The following is a 19150-nucleotide window of genomic DNA, read 5'->3' as shown; positions in this document are numbered from 1 at the left end:
CGGAGTAGACCAAGGTGCAGCGGGTTGAGTGCTCATCTTAACTTTTATTGAACACTTAACAAGAAAACGAACGAACGCACAGTATTGCAGGCTACACACAGCTATGCAAAAACAACTTCCCACAAACGACAGGTGAAAAAGGGCTACCTAAGTATGACTCCCAATCAGCAACAACGATGTACAGCTGTTCCTGATTGAGAGCCATACCAGGCCAACACATAGAAATATACAACATAGAAAAACCGTAGAAATACAAAACATAGAACAAAACCCCAAAACCCCGACAACACAAAACAAACACACCCCTGCCACGCCCTGACCAAACTACAATGACAAATAACCCCTTATACTGGTCAGGACGTGACAGTACCCCCTCCCCAAAGGTGCAGACCCCGGATGCACTTGAAACAAAACCCAACAAAACAAATATTCACAACAACAAAAAATTCCCAAAACTACATGGGAGTGAAGGGAGGGTGGCCACCGTCACCGACGGTGCCTCTGCAACACCCCTCCTTCCCAATACTCCCCCCTACGGAGGTGGCTCAGGAGCGGGACGCAGACCCCGCTCCACCCCTGGCTCACCCCACTTACATGACGTCTCTAGAGCGAGGTCCCTCTTTGTCGACCCCCGACTGGGGACCCTCGCAACGGGCGACTCTGGCTGCGTCGTACTGGAGGGCGACTCTGGCTGCGTCGTACTGTAGGGCGAGTCTGGCTGCGCCGGCTCTGGACTGTAGGGCGACTCTGGCTGCGCCGGCTCCGGACTGTAGGGCGGCTCTGGCTGCGCCGGCTCCGGACTGTAGGGCGGCTCTGGCTGCGCCGGTTCCGGACTGTAGGGCGACTCTGGCTGCGCCGGTTCCGGACTGTAGGGCGACTCTGGCTGCGCCGGTTCCGGACTGTAGGGCGACTCTGGCTGCACCGGCTCCGGACTGTAGGGCGACTCTGGCTGCGCCGGCTCCGGACTGTAGGGCGACTCTGGCTGCGCCGGTTCCGGACTGTAGGGCGACTCTGGCTGCGCCGGTTCCGGACTGTAGGGCGACTCTGGCTGCGCCGGTTCCGGACTGTAGGGCGACTCTGGCTGCGCCGGTTCCGGACTGTAGGGCGACTCTGGCTGCGCCGGTTCCGGACTGTAGGGCGACTCTGGCTGCGCCGGTTCCGGACTGTAGTGCGACTCTGGCTCAGGGCTGAGGAGTGTCTCGGCAGGCTCTGGACTGTGGGCCGTCTCGGCAGGCTCCGGACTGTGGGCCGTCTCGGCAGGCTCCGGACTGTGGGCCGTCTCGGCAGGCTCCGGACTGTGGGCCGTCTCGGCAGGCTCCGGACTGTGGGCCGTCTCGGCAGGCTCCGGACTGTGGGCCGTCTCTGCTGGCTCCGGACTGTGGGCCGTCTCTGCTGGCTCCGGACTGTGGGCCGTCTCTGCTGGCTCCGGACTGTGGGCCGTCTCTGCTGGCTCCGGACTGTGGGCCGTCTCTGCTGGCTCCGGACTATGGGCCATCTCTAGACGGGGCACTGTCGCCGGAAGCTCTGGACGGGGCACTGTCGCCGAACACTCTGGACGGGGCACTGTCGCCGGAAGCTCTGGACGGGTGACTGTTGCCGGAAGCTCTGGACGGGGCACTGTCGCCGGAAGCTCTGGACGGGGCACTGTCGCCGGAAGCTCTGGACGGGGCACTGTCGCCGGAAGCTCTGGACGGGGCACTGTCGCCGGAAGCTCTGGACGGGGCACTGTCGCTGGAAGCTCTGTCGCTGGAAGCTCTGGACGGGGCACTGTTGCCGGACACTCTGTTCATCTGAATAGGTTTCTAGCATGATAATTGAATTGTGTTAAGATGTTATTAGAGCTGAATGATAGTGAGGTAAGCCTATCCTTTTACGAAATACTAAGGCTGGCTTATCTACTGCTGATGTGAACTACAGTGAATCTGCTTGTATAGAGTTGCTAGTCAGAGCCTGATATCATGTGTGGACTGTGTCAATGACACTCATGGGGCCTATAGGTCATAGCTGAGCTGTGTCGAGTCTATTCCTTCTCTTCATGTCTGGTTTCAGTCCATCTATCTTTCTTGTTCTCTCTCTCATTATCACTTTTTCATTGTACTACCGCTGTGTCTCTCTCTGTCACTGTATTTATCTGTCTCTTCCATTATCCCCCCCTCTCTCTCTCCTGCTCCCTCCTCTCTCTGTCTTTCTTCCTCTCCTCCTCTCTCCCCCCCTCTCTGTCTCTCCCTCTCCTCCTCTCTCTCCTCCTCTTTCTCTCTGTCTGTCCCTCTCTCCCAGGCAGGTCTCTCTCCTCTCTTCTGCAGCGTGTCCATTTTGTGTGGCTACACAGTGTGAACCAGTCAGCTGCTCTTATCAGTGGGCCCAGTGTGGAGAGAGATGACATTTTACTGCAGCCAGTCAACCGCTCCGCTCCTCATAACACGTTCACTCTCCCTCTCCGAGCAGAGACACGCTGATAAATGCAAATTCATTTCCTTTAGAGGCCCAGAATAATACTCTTTTGCTTTGTTAAATGGCCGCTCTGAAATGGCAACTGCTCCTTAATGTGGCGGCAGAATCAACACATGCAGAAATGATGAGGACGGAACATTGATGACAAAGGAGAGTGGAGGAATGGAGAAATGGCTGTGGCCCGAGATGCAAAGCAGTTCTGAATTCTTCTCATTGTAAATGATTTTTGTAGCAAGCATATATTATTTGATTTTTTTTTCTGTCACGAACATCAAGCGCTCCGAAGCTTAGAAAGATGGTTATCATGGGGAGCCATTTTATTAAAGGATTCCTCTCCTCTCTTCTGCCCCCTCCCTCCCTCCCTCCCTCCCTCCCTCCCTCCCTCCTCCCTCCCCCTCCTCCCTCCCTCCCTCCCTCCCCTCCCTCCCTCCCTCAGCGGTCCATTTTAGAGCCACGCAGCTGCATGGTTTGGTGGGTAATTTCACTGCCTTTTCATGTGTCGGAGGGCGAGGAGTCCTCCTCCATTAGGTAGTGTCTTCTTGTGATGTATGCGCAGAAAAGCAATCTGATGTTTATTCATGACTTTCAAGGCAATGCCTCAGCTGAGCCCTCTGATTTCCTTTTAAGGAACAAAACTATGTGAGATTGAGACTTCCGCTTAAAGGCACAGAGACCCATCTTGCAGCACTTCTCCCTCCCTCTCTGTCTCTCTCATCCATCCCTCGTTTTTTCCCCATCTTCTTTTAAATTCTCCCCCGATGTTATTTCTGTCAGCTTTAATTTACTTGACCCTCAGAAAAAAAAGATCACTTGGTTATTTCCCTGTTATTCTGCCGGCTGGCTCCCCATCCGCCTCTGTACTTTGTTAAGGACTTTGATGAAGAGATGAATTTGGAGAGTTTTTCTAGAAGGGCAGCATGTTAATGAAGCAGCACCACCATGAGACTAAATGGCCTTTTCTGGTCATGCACACAAGGGCACAGCGTCCCTGGTGCTAGCTAGAGACTGCCCCACTGCCCACTTCCCTGGTGCTAGCTAGAGACTGCCCCACTGCCCACTTCCCTGGTGCTAGCTAGAGACTGCCCCACTGCCCACTTCCCTGGTGCTAGCTAGAGACTGCCCCACTGCCCACTTCCCTGGTGCTAGCTAGAGACTGCCCTCCCTGCCCACTTCCCTGGTGCTAGCTAGAGACTGCCCTCCCTGCCCACTTCCCTGGTGCTAGCTAGAGACTGCCCCACTGCCCACTTCCCTGGTGCTAGCTAGAGACTGCCCCACTGCCCACTTCCCTGGTGCTAGCTAGAGACTGCCCCACTGCCCACTTCCCTGGTGCTAGCTAGAGACTGCCCCACTGCCCACTTCCCTGGTGCTAGCTAGAGACTGCCCTCCCTGCCCACTTCCCTGGTGCTAGCTAGAGACTGCCCTCCCTGCCCACTTCCCTGGTGCTAGCTAGAGACTGCCCCACTGCCCACTTCCCTGGTGCTAGCTAGAGACTGCCCTCCCTGCCCACTTCCCTGGTGCTAGCTAGAGACTGCCCTCCCTGCCCACTTCCTCCACCTCACAGAACCTCACCCCACCTGCTCACGGTGCTGAACAATCATCCTGTACAGCTCTGTAGTAATCGCCAAGGCAAGCTAACGGCTGGTTGTTCACACTACACTTTGTCTCCAAACTCAAATGAGCAATAAAATAACCATACTTTGAAAAGCTAGTCCCTATTTGTCTTGTAAATGACTTTTTAATGATAATCAAGCCGCATCCATCCATCATGCCAGCACACGCCCATGCAGTTCTGTGATGGGACTCCTCCAATGACCAAATGGTATCCAATGACCAAATCTGTAATCCCAATGACCAAGTTGCAACAAAGCATGGTGCCTTTACAACAGTACATGCATCATCGTTTATAGGGACATGTATACGTATGTCTACAACATTGAAGCTTATGGAAAGCAGGGCGCTGAACTGACGTGTGTGTGTGTGTGTGTGTGTGTGTGCCTGCGCCTGCGTTAGATCCATAGCCTCAGCGCCCTGAAGCAGTAGCCACCTGTCACTACTAGCAGGGCTGCTGCATAGCTTCTAAATGGTGGCTCTTAGAAATGGGGGGTTGGATGGGGGGCCCTGGGATCCATTGTGCAGCTCAGACCCCACACAGGAATATATACAATAGAGAACTGGCAGCACTTGTAAAACACTAATGTTGAGCAATGTTTGTTTTGTGCAGGCCACACAGCATGTAGCCCAATGCTCACATGAACCATTGAAAGCCCAAAAGCACCCCAACGCCCCCCTTCTTCACCCCCTCAGCTTATGCTTATTAACATGAGCCCTTTTGTATTTTCCGGCTGACCATAGAGGTGCACTGGAGCATGAGTGAGGCAAATGACTCCCTTTTGGACTTAACATATGTAATGTTGCACTAATCAACATGCGGCCCGGCGTTGAGCCGTGCATATTCCAAACTGATATTATACATCATGGAAATGTGGCGGCCGCCGCAAATGCCAAAGAGAGTAAGGGAGCAGGGGGAGAGGAGGGAGAGAGCGAGGGAGCAGGGGGAGAGGAGGGAGAGAGCGAGGGAGCAGGGAGAGAGCGAGGGAGCAGGGAGAGAGGAGGGAGAGAGCGAGGGAGCAGGGGGAGAGGAGGGAGAGAGCGAGGGAGCAGGGGGAGAGGAGGGAGAGAGTAAGGGAGCAGGGGGAGAGGAGGGAGAGAGCGAGGGAGCAGGGGGAGAGGAGGACGAGAGCGAGGGAGCAGGGAGAGAGCGAGGGAGCAGGGGGAGAGGAGGGAGAGAGCGAGGGAGCAGGGAGAGAGCGAGGGAGCAGGGAGAGAGGAGGGAGAGAGCGAGGGAGCAGGGAGAGAGCGAGGGAGCAGGGAGAGAGGAGGGAGAGAGCGAGGGAGCAGGGAGAGAGCGAGGGAGCAGGGGGAGAGGAGGGAGAGAGCGAGGGAGCAGGGAGAGAGCGAGGGAGCAGGGAGAGAGGAGGGAGAGAGCGAGGGAGCAGGGAGAGAGGAGGGAGAGAGCGAGGGAGCAGGGAGAGAGGAGGGAGAGAGCGAGGGAGCAGGGAGAGAGCGAGGGAGCAAGGAGAGAGGAGGGAGAGCGAGAGCTGGCGTAACCGACTGATTGTGGGGCTGTCAAGTTGATTTGCATGAAAAAGGGTGGGCTAATTGCAACATTTAGCTGCAGCGTGGTGATAATACAGAACAGGATTACTAAAGGACACAGAGGGGCTTTTATTAACGCCAAGGATTTCCTGGGGTTTGGGAGAAACGCACCACCACCTTCTGTTTCTGTATGAGGCGTTCACAGCTACCACTCACCCACTGTCTGGCAGCCGTGGCATATCCATCACAACACACACACACACACACACACACACACACACACACACACACACACACACACACACACTGCCTGAATCACTGTTTCAGCACCCGCTGCTCACCAGTCAAACAGCCACACCATATTTTTGTGTCATTACATTGACCAGCTCTGCAGAGATGGGGAAAGTAAAGTTAACTGCAGTGAAGGGCTAAGGCTGCTGAAAAGTGTTGCATGGGGGGAGGAGGTGTTGGGGTTACTAGAGCTGCCGAAGGCAAGCCTTCTCTTTCTTTCCTTTCTTTAATAATAAATGATGGATGTTTCAAATTAGAAAACAGTGCTGAGAAAATCCAATTCAGTGGCGAGCTTTGGAAGGAGGGCAAAAAGAATAAGCAGTGGACTTCTGTATTAAAGGTCTTTGTTTTGCTTCAATGCTCACAAAGGGGCCGCTGGTGTATGATTTAACATGCCTGGTGTATGATTTAACATGCCTGGTGTATGATTTAACATGCCTGGTGTATGATTTAACATGCATGGTGTATGATTTAACATGCCTGGTGTATGATTTAACATGCCTGGTGTATGATTTAACATGCATGGTGTATGATTTAACATGCCTGGTGTATGATTTAACATGCCTGGTGTATGATTTAACATGCCTGGTGTATGATTTAACATGCCTGGTGTATGATTTAACATGCCTGGTGTATGATTTAACATGCCTGGTGTATGATTTAACATGCCTGGTGTATGATTTAACATGCCTGGTGTATGATTTAACATGCCTGGTGTATGATTTAACATGCCTGGTGTATGATTTAACATGCCTGGTGTACGATTTAACATGCCTGGTGTACGATTTAACATGCCTGGTGTACGATTTAACATGCCTGGTGTACGATTTAACATGCCTGGTGTACGATTTAACATGCCTGGTGTACGATTTAACATGCCTGGTGTATGATTTAACATGCCTGGTGTACGATTTAACATGCCTGGTGTATGATTTAACATGCCTGGTGTATGATTTAACATGCCTGGTGTATGATTTAACATGCCTGGTGTACGATTTAACATGCCTGGTGTACGATTTAACATGCCTGGTGTACGATTTAACATGCCTGGTGTATGATTTAACATGCCTGGTGTACGATTTAACATGCCTGGTGTATGATTTAACATGCCTGGTGTACGATTTAACATGCCTGGTGTACGATTTAACATGCCTGGTGTACGATTTAACATGCCTGGTGTATGATTTAACATGCCTGGTGTATGATTTAACATGCATGGTGTATGATTTAACATGCATGGTGTATGATTTAACATGCCTGGTGTACGATTTAACATGCCTGGTGTACGATTTAACATGCCTGGTGTACGATTTAACATGCCTGGTGTATGATTTAACATGCCTGGTGAAAATGGGCTCTATTATGTACCATTAAGAAATCAACCAGGCCCCACCCAGAGTGGATCTGGGGCTCTCAACCAGTTGTCGTGGCCTTTGTCTTTCCTCACTACGTATTGATTTATAGACCATACTCATCATCACATTGGGGTGGAGGAACACGATTCAGTGTGTGTGTGTGTGTGTGTGTGTGTGTGTGTGTGTGTGTGTGTGTGTGTGTGTGTGTGTGTGTGTGTGTGTGTGTGTGTGTGTGTGTGTGTGTGTGTGTGTGTGTGTGTGTGTGTGCTTGTGAGGGGACGGGCGTTAGGACGTGGATCAATGCTTGGTAAAGCCTGTGGATCTGGTCATTAACCATTTGTTATCTCTCTTCTTAACTCTCTATCTTTCCACAGACTTCATTCCTGTTCATTTCTCTCATTCCTCCACCCCCTCAAGTTCAATTAGTTACCTCTCATTCTCCATCACCCACTTTGGTACCCACTATTACTCTCTCGTAAACCTCCACCCTTCATCCCTCTTTCTTCCCTCACTCCCCCATCTTTCAATCCTGTCTCCCCCTCAGTCTCCCCTGCCTCCCCGATCCTCCTGGTCCTGCTGCTGGTCTCTGTGATATGCATGGTCTCTTTGTGATGGCAGGAATCTGGCTCTAATGAAGCCAGCATGACCAGAGAGCAGCAGCAGCAGCCAACCAGGAGGATGTCTGGCCTTTCACTTGCTGAACAGAGGGATTGGCTAATATCCCTGTCCACCACATTAAAAAAAGAATAGGAAAAATAGACATTCCTTTTTAATGAACCGTTTCCTCTGAGCCGGGACGCAAAGTTGGCAAATCCATAAAGTAAGGAGAAGTCAAAATGGAATAATAGTGGTGTTAGTTGTAAAAGGCACATTTCCTCTGTTTGTTCTCGCTGTGATCGGCGTAATGCTCCAGATTGGCACTGAAAAAAGGGTTCATGCTTTTGGCCTATGGGTCGAGGACTGAGGAAAGAGGTCTTCAAGGTCCTCTATAGCGTCTTTTTAAAAAAAGACTGGACATGAGAGAGGAACAACTGCTGGAGTTACAGTCCAACTCCCCTAGCAAGGGGAGGGTGAGTAGCTAAGTTACTGCAGCTTCACCCAGCTATACTACTCTCTTTATGAGTGCATGTGAACATGATTCACTGCAGTAGGAAGGACATTACTGGCACGCACACACACATGCACTCGCACCCACTCAGGTGTCAGGTAGACTACACTGCCGTAAAAAGCAGTGTTTCCCAGTAAAGATGGCCATATATTTCACTGCGGCGTGAAAGTGTTATTCTAGGTCGGATTCACAAGTTCAACACGGCTCGCCCGTAGGCTGCCACAGCTGTAGGGATTGTGTGTGGTTTTATCTTTGGTGTTTGGCTTTATATTGAGGAATTTTATATGCGTGTGATTTTTTTGTTCATTACAATGGCGAGTTTAAAAAGGTTTGGGTTGGACGGAGGACAGCTCGGAGCAGTACATGTTAGTTTTATTTGCGCTGCGGCCTTGTATGAATGATTCGATCAGTGTCCAACCGGGCCTGGTGCGTATAGTGCTTAAACAGCTACAGATGCAGGTCTGTGTGCCTCAGAGAGCCTTTGTTTAAGTTGGCTACCTCTTTTGAGCAGTTTCTCTAACCTCAGCCGCGGGATTTGCCAAAAGAACCTGAAGAAATGTCTCTTTCGATCCAATTAAGTCTGTCATTGCCCTTTAGCAGTAAACTGTGGAGGCAGCACATTTTTTCCTCAGCCAGCAGAGGTCATATTGCTATGCGTCTCCCAGCCTAAGTCTATTCTTATGAGCGGCCCTCTTGCCTTTTTCTCATCTCATTCTCATTCTGAGGCTGGGCTCATTTGGAGGAGTGGGGAGTTCTGGGCCGACAGGGTTCTCCTGACAGAACTGTAAACTCTGTGCAACACGTAACTTGGAGTGGTTCCCCGTGTCGGTTTGAGCGGCTGAGTATTTCAGCAGGACTCCATAATTATTAGGTCTTATTAGATCAGGGCTGCAGTAGATCCATTAGGCCAGGGTTAGGCTCACCTCTGGGATGGACTCTGGCTGGCCAGCATGCAGCGCTGCACTGGGCCTCTGGCAGCTGTTGGGTGTCAATGACAGAGAGAATATGGCCAAGTAGAATCAGCATTTCCATCGACTGAAACAGCCATGATGGGAGGATGTAGCCTAGGTGTGCCTATGAGCCAGGGCAGACCTAGTCAGGGGGGCGAGGTAGATTCTATTTGGCAGCTGTATACCGGAGAGAGATAATAGACACCATAGAAAGAATCCATGGTAGAATCCATGGCAGGGGGTTGTGGTGGTTGTTACAGCTGTGGTGGAGGTGAGTAGGGGAGTCCGTAGTAGACAGTGGGATTAGTAGTGGTGGCTGAAGCTGTGATGATGAGTATGTATAGGAGGGAGACAGTAGTAGTGGTAGATGGTACAGTACAGTAGCAGCAGCAGCATGGGAACTACAGGCAGCCTGCTGCTGTAATGAGAGAGTGAGCTGTCAGAGACACGCGTGTAATGGCTCCCCTGCCAGCCGCCCGGTTCAGGCCCTATGGGATTCAGCACAGACACTCGGTTTCTCTCTCTCTCTCTCCCTTGCTCTCTCTCTTAGGCCTGATCAGAGACCATGTCAGGCCTCTCATATCCTCCCAGCTGCTGTCTTCTTAGCTCTCTCACACACACACATACACACACACACACACACACACACACTCTCTCTATCTCTCTGTCACCTTCTCACTGGGCACACAGACTGAGGATGGACATTCAGGTAGTACATCTCCCAGGCTCTCCTTTCTTCCTCCCCTTCAGTCAGCCTGTGTGTACTGTACAGCTCCTCTCAGGGGAGTCTATTCCCAGTGAAGAGGGCAGGCAGCAGCTTCACATGGGGCCAGCCAGTATAGTCACGCAGTGATGTCACGGTGTCTATATTTATATCCCTCTCTGACAACCACTCTGCTGTAAGCACTGCTCTGCTGCTGTAGCACGTCCATGGTCAGCTGACTACTACTGTACACCACCTCCTGCTAGTCCAAGGTCATTTTCACTAGGCCTCCCTCCCAGTCACTCATTAAGACCAGATGGGGAGTTGAGATGTAGCTAAGGTATAGTCTACTGTACGAGTTACAACAACCAGTATGAAGACTAGCTTGTACTGTATGAGGGCCCAGTTCTGGGATATCTATTGCTCTCTGTTGATGTTGAGGATGCAAACATGCATTTCAGGATAATTTCTCATACTGTTCTAGCAGAGGAATGGAGTCTGAATCAGACCCCCCCAGCCTCATCTATAAATGCCCCCCTATGCAGCTCCGCGGTTATGACAGTCATTTGGTCATTCTGCTAATAACATCCTCTACCCAACTTTAAAGGCTTATTATCATATTGTGCCGGATGATTGACAGTTGACCTTTACGCTAGTTTATATTAAGCCAGTGAGATAGTGTGGGTCACCTCGATCGCCTCAGTGACACTGTATTAATACTAATCTGATAGAATTACCAGGAACCAATTAATGTGCAGGCCTGGACTGGGCAGCGGTAAAAGAGATAGTGTTAGCTCTCAGCTGGGCCTGAGCTGCAGCACACACACAGGGGTGCAGAGTTAACAGTAGGCAGCGTTCCACGTAGCCGCGCGGCGTTGTGTGAGGCCACAAGGTGAAGCGGTGCTGCTGTGGAAATGTTTAGGTGAGGTTACAGTGCCCCTGTTTGGCCTAACGAACACTCATTAGTCAGAGAGAAAATGAGGGAGAAGAGAAGGGGAAGAGGAGAGTGGTTAGTAAACCAGGAGTTCCATTTAGCTGTGTGTATTAACACTACAGGCATGGTGGAGGAGGGTTGTGGAGGGCTCTTTGTGCTGGAGAGCATCTGAGTGTATCAGTCTATTTGAGGTGCAGACACTCTCACTCAATAACATCAAGCATGCTTACCTGCTGCCTAATGCTCATGCTAATTTGCTTATTTTAATATCCACCGATTTCTCTTTCAGCCCCTGTGAATGGTAGCCGTGAATTACAGACGGCGACACAGTGACTCTGTCCCAATGATTCCCACAACGTATTCTGGGAAATCCAGGTCTAGGAGGCTAGAGGCTGTGGGTTTTTGTGGGGGGACTCCCCTGGATGTAAGGCAGACTGACCATGTAACATTTTACCCTGCTAAGACCCACTGATCCCAACAACCTCTACAGCCATTATTAACAGTGTTGAACAAGGTAAGCCTGAAGGTAGAGTGAGAGTCCTGAAATAACAGTGCTGGGCCATGGACAGAGCCTGATACCTGAGAAGGCCTGTCTGGTTGTGTACGGTCATCAGTCACTGGGAGGAAATAGTCACATTGTCACTTCTTTAATGGTAGCACAGAGACATGCAGCTGTACGTTTACTGTAGAGGCCTTGAGGCTGTAAACCTCTGTGGCTGGTGACTGGGCTACACACGGTGATGAGCCCCACGGTGCTAGTCACCTGAAATGTGCTTTAGGTGTCAGTGTGTCAACCCTATTCACAATGGAACAATAGTGCACTGGATGGATTTAAGCACATGATAGCTAGGCTATTTAGGGACTATGCCTGCCTACCCATGTCTCATATATAATAGTTATTTAATTCATGAATAAATAGTTTATTAGGCTTTATTAAATCTGGTAGAGGAGGAGGAAACTACTCTTCATCATAGGTGAGGTTATCTGATAGTTGTATTTGAAGTGACCAGGCAGCAGTATGTCTCTCTGCAGCAGTATGTCTCTCTGCAGCAGTATGTCTCTCTGGTCACTTTGGCCACATCCCAGGTGAACACAGGCCATCTGCTAAGTTATTTACCAATGATAGAATCTTCTAGACTTTTCATCTAAAGTTTGGTACAGTATATACGTACCACTGAAACCAGGCTGTAGTGTCTCTGTCCCCGTCCCCATGCACTGTGCCATGCCTGGCCTCTCTGCTGCAGCAGGCGACTAATGACCAAGGGGCTCTGGGATAGGGGGACTGGCTGCTCTGCTCTGGGGGTACAGAGGAAAGTGGCTCTACTTTTACAGCAAGATGACCTCCTCTCTCAAGGTCAAGTGGTGTTGGAGGGTGGAATGACTAAAAGCTCCCTAAACCCTGCCTGTCTGCCAGCCACTGGCACTATCCCATCATTCTGCACCCACCATGGTGACTACACTGGCTTGTTGTGCCAGGCTGTATGTGCCGTCCCGCTGTGTAAGTAGGCTTTTCTCTCTTTCTGTCAGTCTTTCTCATGGGTTATTGCTCCATATTTCATGGGGTCCCATGAGGCTGCTTGGTTTGTTTTGTTTGATGTCGTTTGCCAGCGAAACCAGTCTCATGAAATCTGGACCGTACCATCTCACTTTTTTAGTTTTTTTACCTTTATTTAACTAGGCAAGTCAGTTAAGAACACATTTTTATTTTACAATGATGGCCCTACCCCGGCCAAACCCTCCCCTAACCCGGACGACACTGGGCCAATTGTGCGCCGCCCTATGGGACTCCCGATCACGGCCGGTTGTGATACAGCCCGGGATCAAACCAGGGTCTGTATTGACGCCTCTAGCACTGAGATGCAGTGCCTTAGACCGCTGCGCCACTCGGGTGTGTTTCCAGTGTGACTCCCAAATGATGAAATGGAAGGACTAGTAAGGGGTGTTTGAGGGGAGAGGGGTTGTATGAGGAGGGAATGGGTGGGCGGGGGCAGGTCATAACATGCCAGTCAATCGGACACTGGGGTAGAAATCACCACCACTTGAGTTTCGTTTTCTTTTCAGATGGAACGCCATGGATATGCGTGATAATTACACATTTGGAAATGAGGGCTGTGTTTGTTCAGAGAAAGATAACATTCCCAGACTGTAACCAGAGAACGGCTGCTCTACACAGCCTACCAATATTACCTCCTTGCCGCACCGCGCCCTGCTGCATAATAAAGAGGCCCCTTATGCATATTAATATGAGCACTCTGCATAATGCCTACACCATGTGACACGCTCAGTAGCACACAGTCATCCTGTCGGTTCGGCTTTACCTTGCCCACATTTCACTACTATTATTTATGTCCACATTCCTCCATACAGGGATCCCCTACCTCTTACCCATCTTAACTCCTCCGCCCCCGGCTGCCAGCCTCGTTCCCACACACTCCCCCCCTCACACACACTCATGACTCCTTAAAACATACGGCGGAGGTGTGTGTGATGCCAAACGAGAACCTCGTTACCTCCCCTCCCTCTTGGCTGGCTGGTGGAAAGCTTTTGGAAGAACTACAGCGACATCTGCATGTGCTGTGGCTGCAGAGCGCCAGGCTGATACCCGCTATGCTGCGCCGGGCTTCTCCTGCCAGCCTGCTCCCCGCCGTACCGCCCCTCCGCCCACACTACCCCTCCGGCTCTCATTACTCAAATTACTAAACACGGCTAATTGTGCGGCGCGTGAAGCTCGCTTCATTTGAATATTCCTGCATATGGCCTGAGGGGATTTGCCTCGCAAGGGGATGGACCTAGCCGGGAAGTCTGGAAATTTGGGCATCCACAATTAGCCGAGCCAGGCGGGCGCTGCTCTCTCTGCATGGGGCTTATTTTACCTGGAGTTACGCCGTTTCTTTTTTCTTTTCAATTAAACGACGCAGCGAAGATCAGATCCTCCTTTATTTGGGTTTTAAAGGCCTCAACATTTTTAGTAACTTTAACTGGATTTATGATTTTTAAAAAATTCATAAATCATATATATATTTAAAAGAAATCATATATATATATATATATATATATATATATTTCTTTATTATTTTAAATGTTTTATTGATTATCATACTGAAAATTGACAGGAGAGTGTGTGAAATAATAAAAATAAACATCTTTAACAAAGTCCCACGATTGGTTTTATGTTGAACTGAAACAGACGGTGGGGGGAGACAGAAACGGTCCACAATCTGTACGCCTTAATTAATAGTGTGGGTGTGTGTGTGTGTGTGTGTGTGTGTGTGTGTGTGTGTGTGTGTGTGTGTGTGTGTGTGTGTGTGTGTGTGTGTGTGTGTGTGTGTGTGTGTGTGTGTGTGTGTATCTTGGGAGCCAACAATGCAGCCCTTGTGTCCCATCACAAAAGGACAGTGCGCCAGACAGAGAGGGGGGGTGGGAGGAGGGGACATTCTGGAATCAGAAACAATGGATTAATCGCCTGTAATGATTTAATACAGGCAATCAGAGTCCAGGCAAGCATATTAATTTGCGCATAAATTACCCAACATTTATTTTTCAGACGGGGGGGGGGGTCAGCATGTGTGGGCAGTTGGGTTGGTTTTGTCTTTTCCCAGGGACATGGTGAAGGGTTGCGACAGAATGCCCCCAGCGATTCCCATGCTTATCTCTGTGCCCCGAGTCACCAGGTTTCAGCTCCCCTGGTCCCTGGTCCCACACCCGACCCGCTGGCGCTGCCCGCCCGCTGCCAGCAGCAGCTTGCCACCTTCCCAAGTAGAGAATGTTAAACCATTACAGCAGGTCAAACATAATTAAGAGTAAAATGCCCGCTTCCTCGTCAACATGATTTTGTAGCATTAATGATATCCAGAGATCACAGAATACATATTTGCGATTTGTTCTCTGCAAAATCGTCTGCGAAAAAAATAAGGAAAAAAATCCATTCCGTTAAAAGGTGCTGTAATTACAGGGATTACATTTTTTCTCCAAATCGTCCTGTATTAATTTACTATAACCATAGATATCCACATAATTTACATACACACACACATACTGTATGTATGACGAGTCCTTGCTGCGCAGATTGGAAGACACTCAATTAATCCAAGTTGGAAAGGTTGAGCGCGACCACTTTTTTAATTAACGTTCAATTAAAACCAATTGGCAGGTTGCTGGAATAGCAGGCGCACGGCTTTGAAGATTGCCATCGCATAATGAGTCGCTCTTTTCTTTTTTTACACTTTGGGCTCCTCCATTTCCACTCCCTCGCTCTCCGCTGCCAGTTGCCAATGTGCCTTAGCGATTTAATGATATGCAAATGAAATATGCATAAAACCATTCTGCTGAAGGATGATTAAGCACAGAGGACATTAGCCAGTGCCCGCCACAGTGTCTGTTGTCTCCTCTCCATTCCGCTTCGCCCGGCGCCAACGACAGACACCACTGGAACAAAGCTCAATACCAATTATAGGAGAACACTAATAATATCCAATTGAGAGAAATTAAATTCCAGGCAGGGTATTTTCTCACTCCTGTTTTGTAAGATCCACATCCAGAGAAGTGAAGGCAAAGTCCCCAGAGCTGAGGACTGGAGCTGTAGAGAGCAGAGAGGAAAGGAGAGGAGGCAGAGACCAGGTTTTCCAGGATAGCACTTGAAGAGACTAGCATTGCCAAGCATTGCAGGAGCTTTTCTCTGCTTGTTTGCGAGTAGTGTTGCATTATTTGAATGCTGTCTTATTATAGAAGGAAGGAAAATATCCCCCCTTTCTCAATCTCTCTCTCTCTCTCAATTTCCCTCCTTTCTCCCTCCTGTTCTCTGCTGCGAGCTCTCTTTTTTTTGGTAATCCATTTGTGTAATGAAGACGTGGCGCAATTAACATCCCCCATGGAATTAAATAAAAGGCCGATCATCCAAACCTCATTAGCTCCGAAAGATTATAATATCCACACGCGTTCCGCCGTGAAGGTTACGGGAAAAAACACAACAGAATCACGAATTAAACCGTTAATTGTGTGTATTTGGATCGCAGGTTTAAGCGACCGTGGCTTAGATGCCCAAAAAGATGCCACCATCCATACCAGCCTATCCTTACTGGTGGCAGCCTGGCTCTGACATCTTGGTGGTGTATGCCAAGGCAGTGTATGAAGCACAAAGATCTTATAATCCCTCCCTTTGGATGGCTTCTTCAATTATTCATATTCCACAACCGTGCCCTGTTGTCCAACAAAAATCCAGCAAAAGGGAAAAAAAAGTTTGGGATATCCATTTGTGATGGCCAATGGCTGATGTTGATTTCTTCCTCGCTAATTGTTGTAATTATTCCGGCGCAATTAGTAAAGTTAACGAAACCCTCCAATCTGTCTGTTTGCAGCGGCGCCTATCCTTGGCTCTGTGCCCGATGCCAGTGGACCTCGTGGGAACCACGGCAACGTTCTTCCGGACCCCGTAAGTACCAAGACCCGCGACCCGAACCGGTTGGTACCCCTTCTGCATCTGTTCCTCATAGTTTACCCCTTCCACTTTACACCAATAAAAACACTGGAAGGGTGGAGTTTGGTAGTTCCTTTGGTCGGTTGGCAAGGAGGGGGCAAACTAAAAAGCATGGGTGAGGGGGGTGCCAAAAGTGTTCCCACGGCCCCCCTACCCCTGCCTGGCGGAGCTGCAGGCAGGCCGAATGGGGTAGGGTATCTCCTCCCCTCCCCACCCCACCAGTGTGTGTGTCTGTGGCCGGGACTGCTGCTCCTGTCCCCCTGCCTCCTGTGCCCCTGCCCCCTCCACTGAGTTCCAGCATGTCTGTTGTCTGTGTGGCATCCCCCTCGCCTCAGTCTGGTTCCCATACTGGTGGATGCTGTATAGAGCCTACAGCCTGAGCCATTCATCTCCCTGGTGATTGCTGTGAATGTAGATAAATCGCACGCACACACACACACACACACACAGACACACACACACACACACACACACACACACACACACACACACACACACACACACACACACGCCTGCCTGCCTGCCTCTCTGGCATAGCTTTGCTTGCTGCTGAAGTAGATTTTCATTCTTTCTGTTTTTGCCTTTTCTTTTTTTCTTTTTTCAGGAAGTTGTTCCTGTCACGCATAAATCCCACACACCTGGAGGAAACCATGATGCGCGATAAGTTTTTCTTTGGCGAAAAACAAAAAGTACAATTTAAACGAACGCAGAGAGAAAAGTAAATAAATTCCTGTCTGTCCGCTGATTATAATTTGTGTTGGTACTTCATTAGTATGCGTCCTCATGTTTGCAGTTTTTTCTTTTTGTGTGTGTGTCTTTGTAAACAGCTGCTGTTGAGACCTTGGCACAGTCCCTCACGTCCTTTCTTCCTCCCTCCTCTCTTGTGGCTGGCAGGCAGGCAGGCGATTGGCAGGTTGGCAGGGTCTGCGGCATGGAGGCAGGCAGCAGTGCCCATGGTAGACATTCCTCACCGCAGTGGCTGCCAGCCGGCTTGATGAGAGCTGGAGGAAAATGGTGTGTTAGAGGAGGAGGGGGGTGGGGGGGTTGGCACAAAAACAGGCACCAGCTTCACACCCTCCCCACAGAACAGCTTGCCGCTTTGTTTTGTTTGTAATCTTTCCCATTCCTTTCATTTCGTCCGTCGCGCTAATTAACAGAGCAAACTTTTGTTGTTCTAATTAGTCATTTGAAGCACTTGATGGTCTTTGTTTTGCACTTGGCTTTCTTTATCTTTGCCAAGCGACCCGCGACGGATGCCCGATCGTGTTGATTTGCTCTTGATCGTTGTGTACCATTTCTCGCCCCCTTACACTTTTCCGCGACAGATGCCACCGCGTTCCCGCTGGTACACCTCTCGAAGATTGTGGGTACCGAATCACCGCGCTCCTCGGGCATCCTCAGAAGCGGTGACTTTCCCGCAAATCCGTAAACACCACCTTCCAGATGAAGAAGACATGTTGCCTTTTCATCGCCTGTGTTATCCTAGGGTGCGCCGCGACTGTCGATGAGCAGGTTGGCATGGCGTACGCTGCCTGGCTGGCTGGCTGGCTGGCTGGCTGGTTGCCTGGCACAGGGGGTTGTGCTTGAGAAGGGAGAGCAAGAGAGCGAGAGAGAGAGAGGCGCTTCTTTTTGTCCCACCCCTCAGTCGTCTCTAGGACAACACCACAAGCTGCAAGTTTCTCTGTGTTGGTTGTTCTCAAATTTCCACTTCCCCCACCAGTCCCTTGTGGCAGAGCCCATTTCCTTCATCTCCCCTGGTCCCTGGCTCATTCGCCATCCCCCTGGCATCCTGCGCTGTGGGCCACCTATCGTCTTTTGTTTTTTGTTTTCAAACCGATACCTCCTCCCCCCACTCCTTGCCACCATGCTATGCCAAGCGCTCCATCCCAACCCCCAAGGTGTCCCCTGAAATTCCTCCAGGTGCGCCGCTCTTCTCTTCCCATCATCTGAAGGCTCCTTTCTTCTGTAATCTGGGGCAGCAGATGTTCTCCTCTTCTCCTCTGCGGGGGCATTGACTTGACATTGAGCCTTGTCTCCAGAACCCTATCCGCATCCGCACTCAAACTTCTACTATTTGTAAAACACCCACCCTCCCCCCAAAAAGTCCCACCCCTGGCGTGGCACTAGCTGCCAAATCAGGCGGGGGTCCTTCTGTCTCCCTGTCTACATCTAGCCGCCTACCCCCGAGAGCGAACACGAGTCCGCCCTGGCGCTACCACTGAATGGATGGCACTGTGCCAGCTTCTCTCTGCCATCATCTGCATTCGCTGCTTGTTTCTCTCACTCGCCCGCCCCCTCTCTTCTGTCTCTCCCTCTCTTACCCTCCCCTCGTTCTCCTCTTTTAGCCCCCCACCCCCCCGAGCCCCCCTTTTGTTCTATAGGCTTGACATTAATTAACATACGGGTTAATTGACTCTAAAAGCTGATGAATTGCTCTTTACATCTCCCATAGGCTGGCTAGCTGTGTGTCGCGCCCTGCGCCCGCGCCCCCTTCTGCCTGGCACCGCCTGTGCCTCTACCTTGCCCTAGCTAGCCTCCACGTAGGCTGGCGCTAATAGAGGAACAGAGAGATAGCCAGCCCTGCAGCCAGCAGCTCTGGTGTAGTGTAGTGTTATAGACGTGAGTGAGCAGTGCCCCTACCCCACTGTACGCTGGGAAGGATCTCAGGCTGCTTATTGGACTATAGCTGATCGCAGTTGACGTTTTGCTGTCTGATCCCACCGCAGGATGTTGCAATGGCATTTTGTTATAAATAATCAAAGTCCTCCTGCAACCACCTCCCACCCCTT

At 50.3% G+C, this 19150-nt stretch overlaps 1 protein-coding gene across 7 annotated transcripts in view; it reads left to right on the top strand.

Annotated features, from left to right (window-relative positions):
* Positions 1–19150, top strand: part of LOC106587320 (involucrin) — a 129419-nt gene that overhangs the window by 21120 nt on the left and 89149 nt on the right. For 6 of the 7 annotated variants that reach the window (XM_045709048.1, XM_045709045.1, XM_045709046.1 and 3 more), the window contains one exon: positions 16243–16316. The exons of the other annotated variant lie outside the window; for it this stretch is intronic. In XM_045709048.1, the coding sequence (XP_045565004.1) occupies positions 16243–16316 (74 nt within the window). The remainder of the gene's footprint in view (positions 1–16242; positions 16317–19150) is intronic. 7 annotated transcript variants of the gene reach the window in all.

This window comes from Salmo salar, chromosome ssa26 (genome assembly GCF_905237065.1).
Source record: "Salmo salar chromosome ssa26, Ssal_v3.1, whole genome shotgun sequence".
In the NCBI taxonomy this organism is placed as follows: Eukaryota; Metazoa; Chordata; class Actinopteri; order Salmoniformes; family Salmonidae; genus Salmo; species Salmo salar.
The sequence above is the reverse complement of the archived record's forward strand: the minus strand, read 5'-3'. Positions and strand labels throughout refer to the sequence as shown.